The sequence below is a fragment of the Sorex araneus genome, chromosome 3 (genome assembly GCF_027595985.1).
Source record: "Sorex araneus isolate mSorAra2 chromosome 3, mSorAra2.pri, whole genome shotgun sequence".
Lineage (NCBI taxonomy): Eukaryota > Metazoa > Chordata > Mammalia > Eulipotyphla > Soricidae > Sorex > Sorex araneus.
In genome coordinates this window covers 26,109,372-26,129,256 of record NC_073304.1, presented here as the reverse complement: position 1 = coordinate 26,129,256, position 19,885 = coordinate 26,109,372, and the positions used below count along the sequence as shown (strand labels likewise).

Here is a 19,885-nt window from a genome sequence, read left to right as displayed (position 1 = left end):
TCCTACATTTTAGCTCTTGATTCCCAACTTAGTGTTATACATCACCAACCCTCATCCTGGCAGTTGACTGTGCCTTGCCCTCCTTAGAGTACCACTTTCCCATTACCCAGCTATCCTGTCCTTTCTTACCTAATGCTATAATAAATAGGGAATCTTGTTATGTTATATTGGCTGTGAAATCCCAACTAAAAATATCCACGCTAAGTGCAGCGCCCCACAATGAATGTACTTAGATGCTCTCTGGAGATGACTCACCTGTCACACAGACAGTGAAATCGTCGCCACACGACACCTGACGGATAGCTTTGCCTTGCAACTTTTCCACATGCTTTGGTTGTCTGTAAGAGGCCTTGTCCCCATGGCCCAGCTGACCATGGAGTTTGGTACCGCCCTGCATGTTCTGTGAAATAAAAAAAGTCTTGTGAAGTTTTGACTTTTCATACAGTAACTACCTCTTGCCCCCCACTTCCCTGCCCACTGGGAGGTGCTCCTGCACAGTCCTCAGGGGACGCAGGGGCCATACCTGGCAATTCTCAGCTACCTGGGCCAAAGAGTTGGAATACAAGAATCCAAGGATGTGGTGCAGGCCCTTGGTGCAAGGGACTACCGCTGAGCTATCTCCAGGGCCCAAAAGGTATTATTTTAAGAACTGTTTAGATTGATACCCATCAGCTCTAAAAGGGACACACTTCCAATTTGGTCTTTCTCTTTCAAGTATAAAATAAACTATACATTTAATTTTGGGTGATGGTGAAAATAAGTCTATAGTTTAACTTTTCTACTGCAGGACTACTTAACTCTTCCCACTTAATCCTGTTCACCCAGAAATTGCACATGATCCTGGATATATAAGTTAGACACTTACAGATAAACTTATTTATTTATTTTGGTTTCTGGGCCACACCTAGCTCAGGGCTGATTCCTGGCTCTGCACTCAGTAAATCACTCCTGGTGGGGCTCAGGGGACCATATGGGTGCTGGGGATCAAACCTGGGCCCAGCTAAGATAAGTGCTCTATCTGCTGCAATCTCTATCCCTAAAGCAAATTTTAAAGATTCTTTTTTTTTTCAATCTCCACATTAAGTTGTGCAACTCCATGGGTCGTGGTCCATAGTTTAAGAAGCTACATTCTACAGTTGTACAGCTGCTGAAAATAATTACTTGGCATTTCATAAATTTTGGTTGGTTTCCCTGACATATGCAATTTATAAAGAATCTAGCTACGGTAAAGATGCTGCTATACAGCAGTGAGGCTGACTCCTAAGTGACTTTCCAACAGTCATTAAGGCAGAGAGTCAACATAATCAATGACTGAACTGAAAATTCTCAAGTACAGGTTTGCTTAAATACCCTATTAAAACAATGCTGGGGGGAAGGGCGCGGGGGAGGAGGGTGCCTGGCGTCACTCTTGGTGATACTCCACTAGTGGTATTCAGGGGCTACAAGGGCAGCCCTGGCCGAACTGAGGGGCCATGCAGTGCGGAGGATAGACCTGAGGATCCTATACATGCTAGTCATGCATTCTACCACGTGTGTGATTTCGGCAGCCACCCCGTTTTGAAAGAACTAATCCCTCCTCCTTTTTTTCTGGCAGTTGCCCAGGGGCTACTTCTTTAAGGGCTCTAGGGAGCAAGTCAACACTCCAGCAGTGGCCAAGCCACTCCAACTTTTTCCATTCCACTAAGGAATGGAAACTCTGCCACACCAGGGTCGGGGTAAAGCCTGACTTCACGGAGCAGGTGTCTGAAAACTCGAGGCCAAGGAGCACCCTTGGGAAGGGAAGAGTGAGTTCCCAAGCTTTACTTGGCCTAGGACCACCTTTTCAGGAAAGGAGTAGTACTCAGCCCACCCCCACCTCCAGAAATATTTTATGTGAACAGAGAGGAAGAGCAGCCTCCTGGCTAGTACTACATGTCTGGACGGTTCCAGTGACAGGGCTCCCTTTGGAAACACTGGCTGACGAAAAGACTAGGTAAAGGAAAAACCGTCTGAAGAGAGCTGAGTAGACACAAGAGGAAGGAGAGAAAGCAGAGGGAAGACAACTTCAGGACAGAAGGTGTGGCCAAAAACTCCCAAGTGCTTTTGGGAGGTCAAACCAGGAAAAAAAAATCATCTGTTTCACTGCCACAATTAATAGGTCATTTTGTCAAGAGTAGTTTTAAGTGAGTGGAAGGGAGAGAGAAATACTACAGTGGGTTCAATCTTCGGCACAACATTATGGTCCTACAAGCCCCGCCAGGAATGATTCCTGGGTGCAGAACCAGGAGTAAGCCCTGAGCACCACCGGTGTGGCCTCCCATAAAAACAGAAAACAAGTTAGTGGCAGGGACAGATAATGCACTGAAGGAAAATAAAAAGCAATGGAAAAAAAAAAAAAAGCATTGGGAGTTCAGAAAACAGCAAAAGCAGGCAGTTCTGTTCAAGAAAGTGAATGGAGGGGCTGGAGCGATAGCACAGCAGGTAGGGCGTTTGCCTTGCACGCGGCCAACCTGGGTTCGAATCCCAGCATCCCATATGGTCCCCTGAGCACCGCCAGGGGTAATTCCTGAGTGTAGAACCAGGAGTAACCCCTGTGCATCGCCGGGTGTGACCCAAAAAGAAAAAAAAAAGTGAATGGGTGGAACCTAAAGGGAACAAAAGAAAATTTGATTTGATAGACAGCTTTGATACTGGTAGAGATCTTGGAATTTTGCTTGTATGACACAACATTTTATTTGCTTCCAACAATAGTTCATACATAGAAACAGGCTACTCTGAATTTCATGGTAATAACAAAATAAACCAAGTGACTTTCTGAAATCACCCATGTACATTGGGAGAGTCAAATCTCCTGAGTTTGGACCTAGGGTTTTTTTCTTCCTCTCTTCTCATTTATTTAAAAATACAGTTCAAGGGGCTGCAGAGATAGCACTGCGGGTAGGGGGTTAGGGCGCTTATCTTGCATGCAGCTGACCAGGTTTGATTCCTGGCATCCCATATGGTCCCCAAGCACTGCTAGGAGTAATTCCTGAGTGTAGAGCCAAGAGTAGCACCTGAGCATCACTGGGTGTGGCCCCCCCAAAATAAAAAATAAACATTTCTAGGCAACCAGGCATTGGGAATAAGTAAGCGAAGTAAGCAACAAAATCCTAATCTCTAAAGGGATTATATTCTTATCATTCATCTCTCTGCTTCTGTGGCCCATGTTTAACTCACAAAATACTGGTGTTATGAGCCCAGTCAACGATGACAGGGCTAAGAGCAAGGCCCTAAAGCACTTCATTTCCACTTACCACCCAGGTGTAGAGTTCCTTCTCCACTGTCACCACAGCAAAGTGAGTGTTCCCTGCGCACACCTGACGGGCACTGCAGCCACTCTTGATGACGTCCAGTTTCTGGGGAGTGGATTTTCCACCACCCCAAACGTAGACTTCACTGGTCCGTGATGTGACCACAGCAATGGGTGCTTCAGTCACAGTGCTTGACCTGCCAACAACCCCCAGAACAAAGGCACATTGAACATGAAAACTGTAGCAAAGGAAAAGGCTCCGTCTCTTCCCCGAGAAGAACTGCCAATTATGGTATGAGAAAATATGCTCTTAGCCGACAACTTATTTCAACCCTCTATCATGGCAGACTGCAATTCCTGCCTCGGGGTTGCATCTGAATTCAGCCAGATCAGATTCCGGTCGATCCATAACACCTCCCTTTTCAACGTTCATCATGGTAATAATGTCCACTTTCACACGAGAGTGAAATTACAGCTTTCTTCTTCTCAGAAATAACTATCTGACATTTAAACAGACCTTGGCTTCTGAATGGAAGCCAGGGACAATTACTGGGATCAAACAATACATAAGCCTAAGAAAGGAAGACCCCTGGTGGCAATTCCAGATCTAGTCATTTCAAGAGTCTCTGGAGCTTTACCTTGGTCTCTTGGTCGGTGCATTAAGTAGCGTGACTTTTTCCTCCATCTCTCTACCAAAAGAAAAGATACACAAGTGAAATGTTATATTTCTGTACTGCAGTGTCCCTTGCCTACAATTACAGATTTTATCCTCTAGTAAAATCCTCAATGGCTCCTACAATACTAAAATACTTTTAGGAAAAGATGTTAATATAATCCAAGCAGTTAAACAGACATGAATCCAATAATTCGCTACATATAAGGAGCCAATGGACTGGGGGATGCTTTGTTTAACCTCTAAGAAAGGTTTTAGGCTGGAACAGAGAGCTTCAATGATCTCTTTTCCTTGTTTTGTGATACAGGTGCCAAACGCAGGTGGGCAGTGGGTGGGGAGCTGTGGAAGGGGGGTGGGGGAACACAAAGATCACTTTCGGCAATGCTTAGAAAACCATGCAGTGCAGGGATCAAACCTGGGCTCCACATGCAAACATGCCCTCCAGGAGCACTGAAGAACATTTTAAAGTCCCTGCTGGATGTCTCCATCTCATCTGGCCCCTGGCACCCAAAGCCAACATCTTTCTATTTGCATGGAGCCCTGTACATGAAATACTCACCTATTTCTCAACATCTTTATCTTAAAATCTCAGCTCATTATCTTTTTATCTTTGTTTGGTTTCAAGATATTTGAAATGCAACTTTGATTCTAAATAAAAAAGGAATGGGAATGACAGTAACAAACACTATTTCATTATTGAATACCGTGATGTAACTGCAGCAGTCTTAGATCTCAAACTCAAAGGAGCAACTCTGGTTTCTCTTCAGATCGTATAAATCTTACACCTTTTCAAGGGAGACAAGTGCAGTTCCAAAAGAGCTAAATATGCCGTCCAAACAAAAGTTGTTTAAAAAAGAAACAAGGGGCTGGAGCGATAGCACAGCAGCTGGGGCATTTGCCTTGCACACGGCCAACCCGGGTTCGATTTCCAGCATCCCTGAACACCCCCAGGAGTAATTCCTGAGTGCAAGAGCCAGGAGTAACCCCTGTGCATCGCCAGGTGTGACCCAACTCGGCTACTTCCTTTCTGACAGACACTGGCACAGCCAGCACTGCCCAATAGAGCCCCCCAAGGCACATCACATCACCTGCCCTCTCACAGATTCCAGTTTTTCCGCTCTCTTGAGTGCGGCACTCACTCCTTCACTTGGCAGCCAGGGTGCCCTGCTGCTTTTGGTTCTTTTCCTTCCCTCAGCCCACTCCCATGGCCTGCCCTCGAGCTCGCAATCTACCACATCAAATACGGCTGCATTTCTGGGCTGGTACTTGGGCACTGATGAGTTTGAACACTCCTAAAATGTTGCAACTGAAAATTCAAGTCTAGAACCACTACTCATATGGGACTCAGCATCCCTGTTTCTAAAAGCCCTGTCACGTTTCTATCCACGCACAAGACTCTAACAGAACTACACGTCAACTGTAATGGCCGTAATAAAAACTGCAACTAAAATTAAAACAGAAATATTTAAGTTGGCCCCAGTTTGAATCCTGGCGTTACATACAGACCCCTGAGCACCAATAAGTGTGACCACCTCCCCCCCCACCCCAAAAAGTATAATAGGATGAAACCAACTAGAATGTTTCTAAGGACAGACGACAGCTCTTCCTTTAAATTAGGGCTGGAAGTGGGGAACGAATGACCTTCCTACCTCTAAACAGACTAAATCTCAGCAAAGAGCTTGGCATAGAAAATAAACTGTGTTGGGAGCCGGAGCAATAGTCCCGGCATCCCATATGGCATCCCATATGCTCCCCAAGCACGCCAGGAGTGATCCCTGAGTGTACAGCCAGGAGTAATGCCTGAGCATAGCTGGGTATGGCCCCCAAACAAACGAAAAAGAAATAAAAAAGAAAAGAAACTTGAAGTTGTCAGTCATCATCAATCCAGCTTCACTCCAGGGCCTACGGGTGTCTGAGTCCAGAAGCCCACTCTAAATTAGCGCGTGTTAATGCTTCAATTCAGACGAAAATGCACAGATGGGGGAAGCAGCGAGCATGGGGCCCTCAGGTCCTGAGTATACATTTAGAACAAAGGCTCTCAAACTTCTTCGGTCTGTACCCCCTTTTCAGATGGGCACTTCTACAGGAACAGAAAGCACCCACAATCTGAGACTCTACCCCCAGGATTGTTCCAGCACTCCCTGGAGGGCCTTTTCTTCCATACCGGGAAGCAGTGGTTTGAGGCAAAGGTCAGGCGCCACCCTCAAGGAATGAAAGGAAAGCGCGGGTAAGGAAGCAGTGCTCCACAGCCACGTCAGGAAACACCACCCTCTCTTGCAGGGCACTGACTAGGTGCCAAGAGCCAGTCAGCTATGAAAGGACAATGGAACACCCTCTCTGGACTTCACCTCCTGCGCTTCCTGAGAAGGGGGCGATCCAGAAGTTCATCCGCAGTGGGTCTCTGTTCAGGATCCTAAAAAGGTACAAATGGAGTTAGTTTTCATATAACGGGAACAAGCAAAAGTTGATGTAAAGAGGCATTTAACTTTTTCTGAAAGGCTGTAGGTTAAGGGCTAGAGGTAGTCTAGTGGGCAGGATGTTTTGCCTTGTACATGGCTGACCCAGGTTTAATCCCTGAGTGCAGAGCCCCTAGTGAGGCCTGAGCACCGTGAGGTGTGTCCCCCAACCCCCCCACGAGATGGTTACAGGTTAATTAGTCAAAGACCACCCTAAAGCAAGGTCCTTGCCATCCACTGACCCTGTTTCAATCCCCATTACCACACAGGGTCAGGAGTAAGCCCTGAGCACTGTTGGGTGTGGCCCTCGAAACAGAAAAGGCCATCATCACAGGGGCTGGAGACACAGTATAGTGGGCAAAGCACTTGCCTTGCACAAGGCCAACCCATATGGTCCCCTGAGTACCACCAGGAGGGGTTCTTGAGCACAGATCAGGAGCAAGCCCTGAGCAGAGCTGGGTGTGGCCCCAAAACAGAGGAAAAAAATCATCACAAAATTATCCTTTTTTTAAAAAAAAATATCATTTTGGGTGAAGGAGGGTGCTCCCAAAGCAGTGCTCAGGGGATTCAGTAGCAACTCCCCTTCATTCTCGGCCACAGGACAGTGACTCCGTGCCAGGGTGTGAGGATGTGGGGCTGCCTGGGCCTTGACAGCACGGTGCTCGGGATCTCTAGGGCTCTACCTGGAGATGCTGCAGGCAGCCACCATGCGGTGCCAGGGTTCGAACTTGGCTACTAGCACAAGCAAAGCACCTTTCCTTAATTGGTATGCTATTTCTCCAGCCTAGGGCCTAATTCCTTTTAATTTTTGGTTTGAATCACAACTGGTAGTGCTTAGGGGCCATCCCAGCCCTGCACTACAGGGTAACTTGCTGAAAGTGCTTGGGAACCGTGGGATGTGCGTCTACCCATTGAACAACCTCTCTGAATTCCCAAACTGTTACTTTTTAATTAAAAAAAAATTTTTTTTTGGCTTTTTGGGTCACACCCAGCAATGCTCAGGAGTTGTTTCTGGTTTTGCACTCAGGAACTACCCCTGGCTGTGCTCGGGTGACCATATGGGATGCTGGGAATCGAACCCGGGTTGGCCGCGTGCAAGGTAAATGCCCTACCCACTGTGCTATCACTCTAGCACCTAATTAAAAATTTTTATTTATTTATTTATTTATTTTTAATTTTTAACCAAAATTTTTCATTCACCTTTTGGTTTACTTTTGGGGCCACACTGGGTGATTCTCAGGGGTTACTCCTGGTTCTGCATGCAGGAATTATTCCTCATGGTGCTCAGGGACCATATGGGATGCCTGGGATCGAGCCCCAGGCAAATGCAAGGCAAATGCCCTACCTGCTGTGCTACTGCTCCAGTCCCTAATTTGTTCTTAAGGCACCATGATTTGAAAGTCACTGAGTTTCAGGCATACAACATTGCAACATCAATCCCATCACCAGTGTCCACTTCCTTCCACCACAGCCCCACCATACCTGTCTCTATGGCAGGCACTTAAACTTTTAAATTTTAGGCACTCTGGTGTATAACACTGTCACTGATAGGGTTTTATACCTGACACACTCCAGCTCAACACCCCCCAGGGTGATGACCTCTTCTACCGCTTTCTCAGTGTCCCCCCTCCCCATCCTGTCCTAGGGATGGTTGGTCCTGTTTCTGTTGCCTCTGGACAACTGTCATTCCCCTACAATGTTTCTTCATAGCCCCCATGGGAGAGACATATGAGAGATCATTCTGCCGGTCCCTTTCCTTATGACTAGCTTCACTCAGGGTGAGTCTTCAGTTCCATCCATGTGGCACCAAATGGGCACAATTTCATCTTTCCTTATAACCAAGTAGTATTCTACTGTGTACATATGCCATAGTTTCTTTATTCACTCATCTGTTCTTGAGCACTTGGATTGTTTCCAGACTCCTAGTTTCTTATTGTCAGATTCCATGTTCTGTGTTATCTCATTTACATTTATACTTGTACAATGAGAAAAATGGAGCTTCCTCTGGTCGAAAAAGCTCAATAAGTTAAGAGCATGTTTTGCATGTCTGGGGCCTAGATTTGATCCCCAGAGCCATTTGGTCACCCAAACACTGCTGGTAGTGACTCCTTAGCACTGAGCCAGGAGTAGCCCTCAGCACCTCCCGGTATCCAACCCCCCCCCACCCAATGCCCTCCCCAAAGGGAAACTAAAAGAAGAAAGAGAATGCTGCACCTTCTCCATGTGTTCAGTTAGGGTAGTTACTATCAAATTTCAAAAAGGGGGCGGATATGTGTAAGGCAAGTGCCTTACTTGCCATACGATAGCTCTGATAACAATCCCAAGAATCACCACTGTTACATCACATTTCTGAACTTTATCCAAAGATTTGCTTTTGATCCAACTTAGCTGATCTGCGGTGAGGCCCAGGAATCCTCATTTCTAGTAAAATACTCTGACTCTTTGGCAATTCAATTACCTATGACTCATGGACTATACTCTGAATAATACTGATCAAGAGCTCCACTGCAGAACAACTTAGATTTTAGGAATATATATATATATATATATATATATATATATATATATATATATTTGCTTTTTCGGTCACACCCAGCGATGCTCAGGGGTCACTCCTGGCTCTGCACTCAGGAATTACCTCTGGCCGTGCTCAGGGGACCATATGGGATGCTGGGAATCAAACCCGGGTCGGCCACGTGCAAGGCAAACGCCCTACCCACTGTGCTATCACTCCAGCCCCTAGGGCTATATATTTTGCACATTAGGAACTCTAGATTACTTTTGGTTATAATTTTATACAACCATTTGACAGAAACTGTCATAAAACAATAATCAGAGAGCAAAATACTCATAAAATAATGAAGTAAAAATAGAGCAGAATAAATCATTTGTGTTTTTTTGTTTGTTTGGGGGGCCATACCCAGCAGTGCTCAAGGGTTACTCCTGACTCTGCACTCAGGAAACTACTCCTGGCAGGGCTAGGGGGACCAAATGAAATGCCAGGGATCAAACCTAGGTCAGCCGCATGCAAGGCAGTGCCTTACCCACTGTATTATCTCCTCTGGCCCCCAGAATAAATCATTTGTTGACTGAATTTCTAGTATTTACATGAATATCTAGTACCCATTCTTCTGGGTACAACCTCAAATATATCCTACCAGAAGGAAGTGAAGGTGGGTTTATGCAAGCTGATCCTTGCCATACACTAAACACTACAGCTAGAAGAGAAAACATTAAACTAACATCCATATATAAGTCACACTTACCTGGTCGAGGCACACATGAACCATTTGGATCAGTTCCAAAGAATACTGGCTAGAATCAACTTCCATGGCCCGAATTCCTTGTACAATCTTCACACACAGATTAAGTGGATTCTATGGGAAAACGGCAATTGCACTGTTGTTTGTTACATGGAGATGGTATGATAGTCTGCTGATAGGAGCTCTGAGCATTCTGCGACTGAGTTAAAGACATGATGATGACTTGGGGGCTGGAGTGATAGCATAGCAGGTACGGCGTTTGCCTTGCCCTCGGCCAACCCGAGTTCAAATCCCAGCATCCCGTATGGTCCCCCGAGCACAGCCAGGAGTAATTTCTGAGTGCAGAGCCAGGAGTTACCCCTGTGCATCTCCGGGTGTGACCCAAAAAGAAAAAATAATAAATAAAATAAAGACATGATGACTGTTCTGCACTGGATATTACTTAGTTTTATAACTACTATTGTGCAGCAACAAGAAACAGTTAAGGGGGCTGGGGATGTACTCAGAGGTAAAGTGCCGGCCTTTTATGTATGGAGTCCTGGGAGGAACGGAGGGAGGGAAGTCAAAAAGGGAGGAGGGAAGGGAAGAGAAAGAAAGGAAGGGAGGGACAGGAATGTACTGCTGCTAACAAATGGAATGGAGCCAACATGGAAATAAAGCCAATAGCATGATAGTCAATGTATATGCTAATCGAACTGAATCTCAAGGGGGGAAAAAGCAAAGTGAACCACGTTACTTGGCTTTAACTATCTCCATCATCAACAATTTGTCTCCTAATTTAGGTATCCTAATAATGGTCAGGCAAGATATAATCTGCTGCAACAGACAAGGAAAAATAAAACGAAGATGGCACTGATCATCTTTACTGAGAGCCCTGTACTAGAAACAAATACACATAAGATCTTTTTTAATCCTTATAAACAGGATGTAAGGAAGATCAATTCAATTTGGAGAGATAAAGTTTGTTGCCCAAGATTACAAAGTAAAAACTCATACTGATTCCAAAATTAGTCTAATTCCAAAATTTGTTTTCCTTCCAATATACTTAGGAAGCCCGGGTTCGATTTCTCTGTCCCTTTCGGAGAGCCCAGCAAGCTACCAAGAGTATCCCGCCTGCATGCAAAGCCTGGCAAGCTATCCGTGGTGTATTCTATACACCAAAAAACAGTAATAAATCTCATAATGGAGATATTACTGGTGCCCGCTTGAGCAAATAGATGAGCAACGGGATGACAGTGATATAGTGATACTTAGGAGAATTAGATTAAACTAGATAACATTTTAAGATTTAGAGGGGGGGAGAAAGAAAGAAGTCACACGAAAGGCCAAGGCAAATATGTATCATCTTACGTTTGCTTGTTTCATATAAATTATCTCTGAAGGAGGTGGTGGGGGTGGACTGGCCAAAAAAGAGAAAAATTATGTCTAAGGCAGGCTGAAAAGATAATATAGAGATTAAGGCATTTACTATGTATTCAGCTGACCCTGATTTAATTTCTGGCACTGTGCGTGGTTCCCTGTGTATGGTCTCCACAGCCAGAAGTAAGCCCTGAGCAATGCCATGTGTGGCCCCTCAAAATAAACTAACAAAATTTCCCTAACACATCTCAATGAGAGGGACACACATATTTTTTCTATTAGAATGAAATATAAGACCAAAGTGATGAAGTGATTTGCCTAAATTCTCATGCTGGTTTACAAGTATGCTAGAAGCACTCTTGGAAATCAATCTGTGGCCGTAGGCTAGCAACATCAGCATCAACTGAGAGTTAATTAGAAATAAGGAATATTAGGTCTCATCCCAGACCTACTAAAACAGAATCCATGGTTTGTTTTTTTTTTTTTTTAATTTTGGAACCACACATGGAAAATGCTCAGGGCTTATTTGTGGCTCTGCACTCAGGGCTCACTCCTAGCAGGCTCAGGGGACCATATGGCGGGCCGGGGATGAAACCCAGTTGGCCACATGCAAGATAAATAAAAGCCTTACCTTCTGTACTATCACTCTGGCCCCAACAATCTACATTTTAACAGATACCCAGGTGATTTTTATCTATCTATATAAAAATTTGAGAAGCATTGCCTTAGACTTGGTGTTACATAAGAACGGGGGGGGGGGGGAAAGGACTTAAAGGAATGTGGGCCATAAGACAGTAATAATTAGGCTGGAGAGATAGGACAGGATAGGGGTGAAGTGTCCATCCTAGACTTGATCCCTGGCACTAAGCACTGCCAGAAGTGATTCCTGAGCAGAGTTACGAATGAAACCTAAGAAACACTGGGTGTGGCCCCCAAACCAAAATAACAATAACAATAACAATAATAATAATAATAAAATTGTGGTTTCTTAAAATCTTTGCTTTTTGGGTTACACCTGGCAATGCACAGGGGTTATTCCTGGCTCTGCACTCAGGAGTTACTCCTGGCGGTGCTTGGGGGAACATATGGGATGCTGGAAATAGAACCCGGATCGGCCGCATGCAAGGCAAACGCCCTACCCACTGTGCTATTGCTCCAGCCCCCAACTGTGGTTTTTTTTTTTAAAAAGTGACAGTAAGATTAAAAGCGTAGGGCTTTTGAACATAGTTAAAGTGTTCAAGCAGTTTCGAGTGCTTGAGTCCTAGGTGTAATCCTTGAACACAACTAGGGTAGGAGCGACCTGTGAACAGAATCAGAAATAGGCCCAGGTACTGCCAGTTGTGTGTGGCCCAACCCCTTACCCCCCAACCCCCAAGTAATTTTTCAAAAAGAGATTAAGCCACTTAAATGGGTATTATATGACTTGCCTTAGCATTGAGAAAAATAACATAGCAGAAATATAAAATAAAATGGCTTATCCAAACTGGTGTATCAGATAGTCAACTGTTGACTGAGTTTTAAATTACATAGTATTCAAATTCAAGTACAGTACTCAACTATTTGATTACAATTATTCCAGTGAAGAATTAACAATGGAGACATATCTGATTTATTCCATGCAATAGTGCCCTACTAAGTGACTAAACAGTATTACCTACTGTTTGCTGTTCAAGAAATCAGATGTTTAAGGATATATGAAGTTGATTCTCTCAAGTAAGCTACAACATTTGCAAGGATAACATACATGTATCAACTTACTGTAGCATCAAATGTTCTCTTTAGTGTAAGCAGTTCAAAAATGACACAGCCCACTGCCCAGATATCAGACTTGAAACTATATTTTACTCCTTGGCAGAGCTCTGGAGACATGTAATATGGAGTTCCTACAAGCTGAAAAATAAACAAACAAAAAACAAAGAATAATCTCCATTCTGAAACAAAGAATGATTACTATATTGATATTTCAACAACCAAAATAATTCTTTTCAGGAACTAGTTACAATCATCAAAAAATTCACCAGCATCTCCCAAATGATGGCATCCTGGGCCTGGAGCGATAGCACAGTGGGTAGGGATTGCATGTGGCTGACACAGGTTCAATTCCCAGCATCCCATATAGTCCCCTGAGCACCGCCAGGAGTAACTCCTGAGTGCAGAGCCAGGAATAATCCCTGTGCATCGCCAGGTGTGACCCAAAAAGCGGAAAAAAAAAAACCAAAACACAAACCCCAAATGATGGGCATCCTACTGGATGATGCCAGTATGGAGGAAAGTGTATTCATATAAAATCTCTTGGGCCAAATCTACAGGACAATCTCTGTGGTAATGAGAGCGTCACAGCATCTCTGTGATTCCTGGTCAGAGAGCGTTATGTGTTCAAGGCCCATTGAAAAGTCTAGAGAAAGAAGGCACTTAGTAAAAGCTAACCCATAAACTGATATATAGCACTCCCTCCAACTAACAAAAACAGCCGGAGCAAAAATGAAACACAAGAAGCAAGGAGATGGTAACTGAACAAAAGGTCCAGAATTCTAACTGAAACACATTAGTACAGGAAACTTTATTTGTAGGCCTCACTAAGCTGTGCTCAGGGTTTGATCCCAGCTCTGGACTCAGGGATCACTACTGGTGGGACTCAGGTAGGTGCCAGGGACTGAATATGGGTTGACCAAGTATAAAGCAAGCACCCTACATGCTGTACTATCTCCCCAGTCCCACATGCAACTTTTTTTTTCCCCCCTTTTTGGGTCACATCTGGCTATGCACAGGGGTTACTCCTGGCTTTGCACTCAGGAATTACTCCTGGTGGACCATATGGGGTGCTGGGAATTGAACCCGGGCTGGCTGCATGCAAGGCAAATGCCTTACCTGCTGTGCTATCACTCCAGCCCCCCCCCCAAATAAAACTTTAAAAGTTATCGATTTGATATTTGTAATAATAACATGGCTAGTGAACTTGCAAAAATTTTCTAACCCCAAAAAGGCTTGGAAATATAAACGCTCAGAATGGAGGTCATGCCTCTCCCCAGAAGTTCAAATGAAACCACTAGAGTCATCTAGGGCCGGAGCAATTGTACAGTGAATGGGACACTTGCCTTCCATGCAGCCAATCCACGTTTGATTCCTGATACTGTATATGGTCTTCTGAGCAAAGCGAGAAGTAATTCCTGAGTGCAGAGCCAGGAGTAACCCCTGAGCATCGCTGGCTGTAGCCAAAACTGCCCCCAAACCACTAGAATTATCTTTAACTGGCAAGGGAAAGACACTTTCAGCTGGTTTACATGTATTGCAAATTTATGGATTTCTATATTTTATCATTCAATATTTTTTTGTCTTGATTTTTAAAAAATACTTAAAAAGGTTATTTCCAAGAAGAAAGATCCATAAAGGGCAGGATGATTTCTTGAGCTCAATTTGGAATCACTATACAAGATAGCTGAGTCAGTTCCTAAAGCAGACCCCAATCCTGGTCATCAACATACTGGGGTCTCTCAAAAGAGCTTGCAGGCATATCTTGGCGTTAGTTTAAAAATTAAAAAAGAAAAAAAAAAAGAAAAAGACAAAATCAATTTGTATTTTCATGTTTTTTTAAGGATTGAGCACTGTGAAATGAGAACAGTAATAACTGGGTTGAGAATTCCTAAAGGGATGGCGTCACTGTCTTAAAGGAAAAGTGTGGCCTGTACAAGGTTGCTCACATCGAAGGGAGCCAGGAACTCAGACCTGTACGAAGACGGGTCTCTGGGCAGTGGCGTTCTTTGGAAGAGAGGACTTCCTCTCCCTGGCCCTGGCCTCAGAATATTTTATGGGAAATGCAAAAATCAAAGTCAAACATTCTAATCTAAACAATAAATCTGATAAAGTGAAATCTACTAAAGATTCTAGTAAGGACTAAAAACAGTAAACATAGTAAAACAATATAGTAAAAAGAGCAAAAAAAAAAAAAAAAACCAAAAAAAAAAAACCCAAAGCAGTAAAGACTTTGTTGCTGTCAGAAAAATTTTTAGTGTTCAAAAGGGCTATGAGGTCAGAGCATAATGCAATGACTCTCAAAAGAATCCCTGGACATGTAAAGTGCTGATTAGTGACGGACAAGAAAGAGACTCCTGTAGAAATATGCAGAACTTACAAGAATATGGAAAAAAATAAAGTGTGTGTAAGATTTAGGGGGTATAGTGATAATTCATAGTGCTAGAAAGAAAAACCAGACAAGAAAAGGAAAAAGACATACCGTCTCAGCCATGGAATACTCAGAATTAAGCTTCTTAGCTAGACCATAATCTCCAAGTTTGATCAGATTTGCCTTGGTCAGAAAAATATTTAATGTCTTTATATCTCTGGGGGGGAAAAAGCAGCATATTAAATTCAGGTAAGTCAACTGTTTAATCTCATCTTCCATCCCAACCAAGATTATGAAAGAATAAAAATGAATGTGTCACCACTGTGCAGACCTTACAGGGGCCAGAACAGCGGTCACCACTTTCACACAGGATATAACACTGTTTTGAAAAGGACCTTGGGGAATGGAGGGAGAGTATTAACTCTATCCTCTGGGGCTTCACTAAAAAGAATGTCTCCCACATCACTCAATCAGTAGGGGAAGTTGAGAGGGTCAGACAAAACAAGAACGATGGCTCTGGAAACTATAATTTCTTTCTTTCTTTTTCTTTTTGGGTTACTCCTGGCTCTGCACTCAGGAGTTACTCCTGGCAGTGCTCAGGGGACCATATGCGATGTTAGGAATCGAAGCTGGGTCAGCCGAGTGCAAAGCAAACACCCTACCCATTGTGCTATCGCTTCAGCCCCCGGAAACTGTAATTTCGTAAAGGTGCACTGCCTCTTCAATTATCACTTATGTCTTGAATTAAATAATATCAGGGACTATTTTAACACTTTATTGATGTCAAAGTTTCAAAGCTATGAAGGCACAAGAATATACATCCCAATAACAACATAATTATATTCTGGAGATTATCTAAATAAAATCACTGTGTTTCTAAACATGAAAGACAATCTGTGATACAAAAATATGTGCCTCCTGTACAATCTGGCTCCTTTAACTGAAAGATATAAATATTCTTTGTAACTTTGCAAAGAAAATAATAAGCAACAGTAGTCATTCAAAGGCTATCAGGAAATAAGTGTTAAATTGAAAGAAAAAGATCACAAAAATGGGGAAATCCTGGCGTACTATCATTAATCTTTAGCAAATGTCAAAGACTCAAGGAAGGTATTAACTGAGGCCAGAGAAACGGTGTAGTGGGTAAAGGCACTTGCCTTACATCATGCCAAGCTGGATTCGATCCCCAGAATCCTACATGGTCTCCCGAGCACCACTAGGAGTGATTCCTGAGTGCAGAGGCAGGAGTAACCCCTGAGCAGTGCCTCTGGATGTAGGCACCCCCCCAAAAACAAAACAAAACCAAACCAAACCCAAAAAACAAACAAGAAAGGTGTAGCAATCTAAAAATTTCATTTTATCTGAATACTTTTTTTTTGGAGCCACACCAGCCACGCTCAAGAGATGTAACTGCTAGGGAGAGAAGCCGGGGCTCTTGCACGGAAATCATGCACTTCAATTCGCTGCACTATTTTCCCAGCCTAGAAATGGCATAATATTCTCTCCTATAGAAATAAGTAGAAATCTGATTCCCTCCCTTACCTCAGTGATCTCATAAAATTATACATTTTTAAAAAATGACAAGACTTTTTAGATAATTTTAAAAATTAAAATTGCCAAATCATGACTGCTCAGAAAAACACGTACTGTGAATTCCAACCAAAATACCAATTCTCATTTATTGACGAATCAATGAATTGAGCTCCAAAGTCTCTTAAAGAAATGACTAATCAGTACTTAACTACTGAAAAGATTCTTCCTAGACCACAAAGACAGTTTAATTCCAGGAAGTAAAGATAACATCCCTCATTACTCACTCTTTCCTTTCCAAATTATATCAATGAAAAAGCTTTGACACCTTAAGAAAATATGGCACTGATGGGAATGTCCAAAGTGGGGAGCTGGTTTCGTGGGGAGGAGTCTAGTCTACATCTTTTCACTCATTACCTATGAAGAATTCCAGCTTTATGGATACAGCTCACTGCTGAAACAATCTGAAACAGATACCACACCACCATCTGCAAAGACAAAATAAGTTACATTTGGGTTGGAAACAAAATAATCCCATTTAAATAAAAACAGACACACAAACACACACACAAACAAACGAAACAAAGGAAGCTGAGACCAGAGGTTATGATCTACACGACTTGACATCTCTTGTAGGTTGAGTAGGCAAAGAAAAGTGGTAGGGGTAAAAGAAAAAGCAGGTCACTGTAAGATAGTTCCAATGTCAATATACAATACAGTATGGTGAAGCAGACTTGTGGAAAGAAATCCAGGAAGAATACAAAGGTATAGAAAACTGGGCATACCAGTATGCAGTAATAGAACCAGGAAAGAAAGCCCATAGAGAATCATGATGTGGAGGTAAACCGTTTAGGAAGCAGCTATAGACAGCTTCCTTGCTAGAGGTTTCCTTTCTCATGAATATCAACCAGAGCCTGGAAGGAGTCTGAACAAAAGGAAAAAAACACTCTTCATTGTTGGAAGAGTAAATACAGAACTAGAATGCAAGAATCACAACATTATAATTCTAGTTACTTTCCAAAGAAATCTGAATTACCTCTTCCTCGAACAACTTGTCTTTCTGACGAAGGATTTTGTCATATAAGTTTCCTCCTGCAATTGAAAAAGATAGGTTTGACTCGAGAAAACCAAGATTCAAGTCTGGCTTCTATATACAGGTTTTTAACACTGATACAAAGAAATCGAGAATCCTGCTTCTAACTCCAAAGGAAATAATTTCTTCCCTTTCCAAAGACTCTTTTAATGGCTTTAACACTTTTCCTGGGGAACAGGAGATAGTACACGGGCTGAGATCATGGCCAGCATGTCTGATACCCAAGTCCAATTCCTAGCTCTTGTCCTCCAGCTCTTGCATTGAACTACCAGCCTGGTGGGACCTCAACTTCCTAAGCACCACATGGGGAACCCCAAAACAAAACAACTTCTTCCCATCTCTCAAGGACTGTGTCAAAATATTCTTCAAAGACTGCCTCCCCTAACAAGAGACTCAAAACAAAAATATCATATTTTTTAAAGTCACGCACTATTCCTATAGCAAAATTCCAATTAACAAAATTCCCTAGTATATCTTCAAAATTAGATGATTTTCTTCTCTGACAGTCCTTTAAAGGAACCCACAAACTTTTTTTTTTTTTTTTTTGGGCGGGGGGGCACACCAACAGTATTTACTCAGGGCTTATTCCTGGCTCTGTACTTAGGAATATATTCCTGGGCTCAGAGGATGGGATGCCAAGGATCAAACCCGGGTCAGCCATGTCCAAGGCAAGTGCCCAGTGTACTATCGTTCTTGCCAGAAGCCACGTTTTAACACTCTCAGAGCAAACACTAGACAGAACCCTAGATCACCCCTGGGATGTGATGCTTTGTGGGTAGCACTGACAATTTCTTTTTCCTTCCACTATCCTCTGAAAAGGTTTCCCAGTATTTTGTGTCAATCTCTGCAACATTTCCAATCACTACTCCTTTCATGAATTCCTTTTTTTTTTTTCTTCAGAATTAAGTCTTAATTTGCTTTTCTCTTTCCTTTATCAAATGATACAGACTACAAATGATCTATTTTAATTCCTACCTATAACGCTTTAACTCTGGCCAATTTTCACAACCTCATTTCTTCTGCAACTTAGTAACTCCAGTTTCAATCAACTCATCATGTGTGGTACTTCCTCCTAACCACAAAGGAAGTTAGCTGCTCGTGGTTTTGCTACTTCAAAACTCTTTTTTATTTTCTTCAAAAAACTTTAAAATTATCTTGTACATTTAGAATTGGACAGGATGTTGACCTACGAGTCCTGACAAGAAAGTAATAAATCTACAAACTTTGTCTTAGTGATTTAAGTGAACTATATGCTGGTACCTATTTAGTCAAAGCTTCAGAAAGGCTTTGGGAGTTCTCTTATGTAATATGAGCAAGAGCTCAGACAGAATGTCTAAAATATTTGCTACTAACCACAGTGTTTATATAAAGTGTAGGAGGAAAAATACACAATAGGCCTTACCTAGTTAATGTAAATTCCAAAATATAGTAGCACAGCATTTCTTTAAAAGTTTTGTTAATGACAGGTTAGGCATGATTATTACCATAATGAGATCCAAAATCAAATAAAATTTAAAGCAATTAAAAAAAACCCTGCTACTTAACAATACTATACTAGGAGGGTTTATATATTCACTTAATACAACAACCCAGGCCAGGGGTGTGCCTCAGTGGCAGAGCATTTGCACTGCAGGTGTGATGCCCTAGCTTAAATTACTGGCACTGAAAAGCAACCCTTGAGCACTAAGCTGGGTGTGGCCCCCACATCTGCTGGCTGGGGGGGGGGGGGGAAGATAGGAGGGGAAAAAAATGAAGCAACTGTAGGAGACAGGAATATTCATTAACAAGCCCTTTATTTGGAGGTGGGTGGGTTGGGAGACACCCCTTAACGAACAATAGGGACTCACGGCTGGTCACTCCAAGTGGCCCAAAGGGGACCCAAATGGTTTTGGGTGCAGGGATCAAATCAACTGGCCAAAGCAGATGCATGCATACCAAGTGCCCTACTTCCTATACTCTCCCTGGCCCCAACAAACTCATTAAAATGAGGAAGCTGAGACACAGGGAAGTTGTTTTAATGCAAGGTTAAAGAGTTTAAAAGCAGCTATGCTTCTTATATGCATTGTCTTAAAAAAACCCAATTAGACTAGACTGCTATCAGATAACAGATAAATAAGAACATG

At 42.9% G+C, this 19,885-nt stretch overlaps 1 protein-coding gene across 2 annotated transcripts in view; it reads right to left on the bottom strand.

The window, feature by feature from the left end:
- NEK9 (NIMA related kinase 9) overlaps positions 1-19,885 on the bottom strand; it is a 46,537-nt gene that overhangs the window by 23,414 nt on the left and 3,238 nt on the right. The window contains exons 1-10 of one of the 2 annotated variants that reach the window (XM_055130216.1): positions 17,706-17,760; positions 17,455-17,594; positions 17,087-17,157; positions 15,251-15,356; positions 12,778-12,909; positions 9,664-9,774; positions 6,290-6,354; positions 3,907-3,957; positions 3,273-3,465; positions 256-400 (exon numbers count right to left, since the gene is read on the bottom strand). In XM_055130216.1, coding sequence (XP_054986191.1) covers positions 256-400; positions 3,273-3,465; positions 3,907-3,957; positions 6,290-6,354; positions 9,664-9,774; positions 12,778-12,909; positions 15,251-15,356; positions 17,087-17,157; positions 17,455-17,490 — 910 coding nt within the window. In that variant the 5' untranslated portion in view covers positions 17,491-17,594; positions 17,706-17,760. Of the gene's footprint in view, positions 1-255; positions 401-3,272; positions 3,466-3,906; positions 3,958-6,289; positions 6,355-9,663; positions 9,775-12,777; positions 12,910-15,250; positions 15,357-17,086; positions 17,158-17,454; positions 17,595-17,705; positions 17,762-19,885 lie in introns of those variants that run through there. The other variant, XM_055130215.1, reaches the window with a different exon arrangement.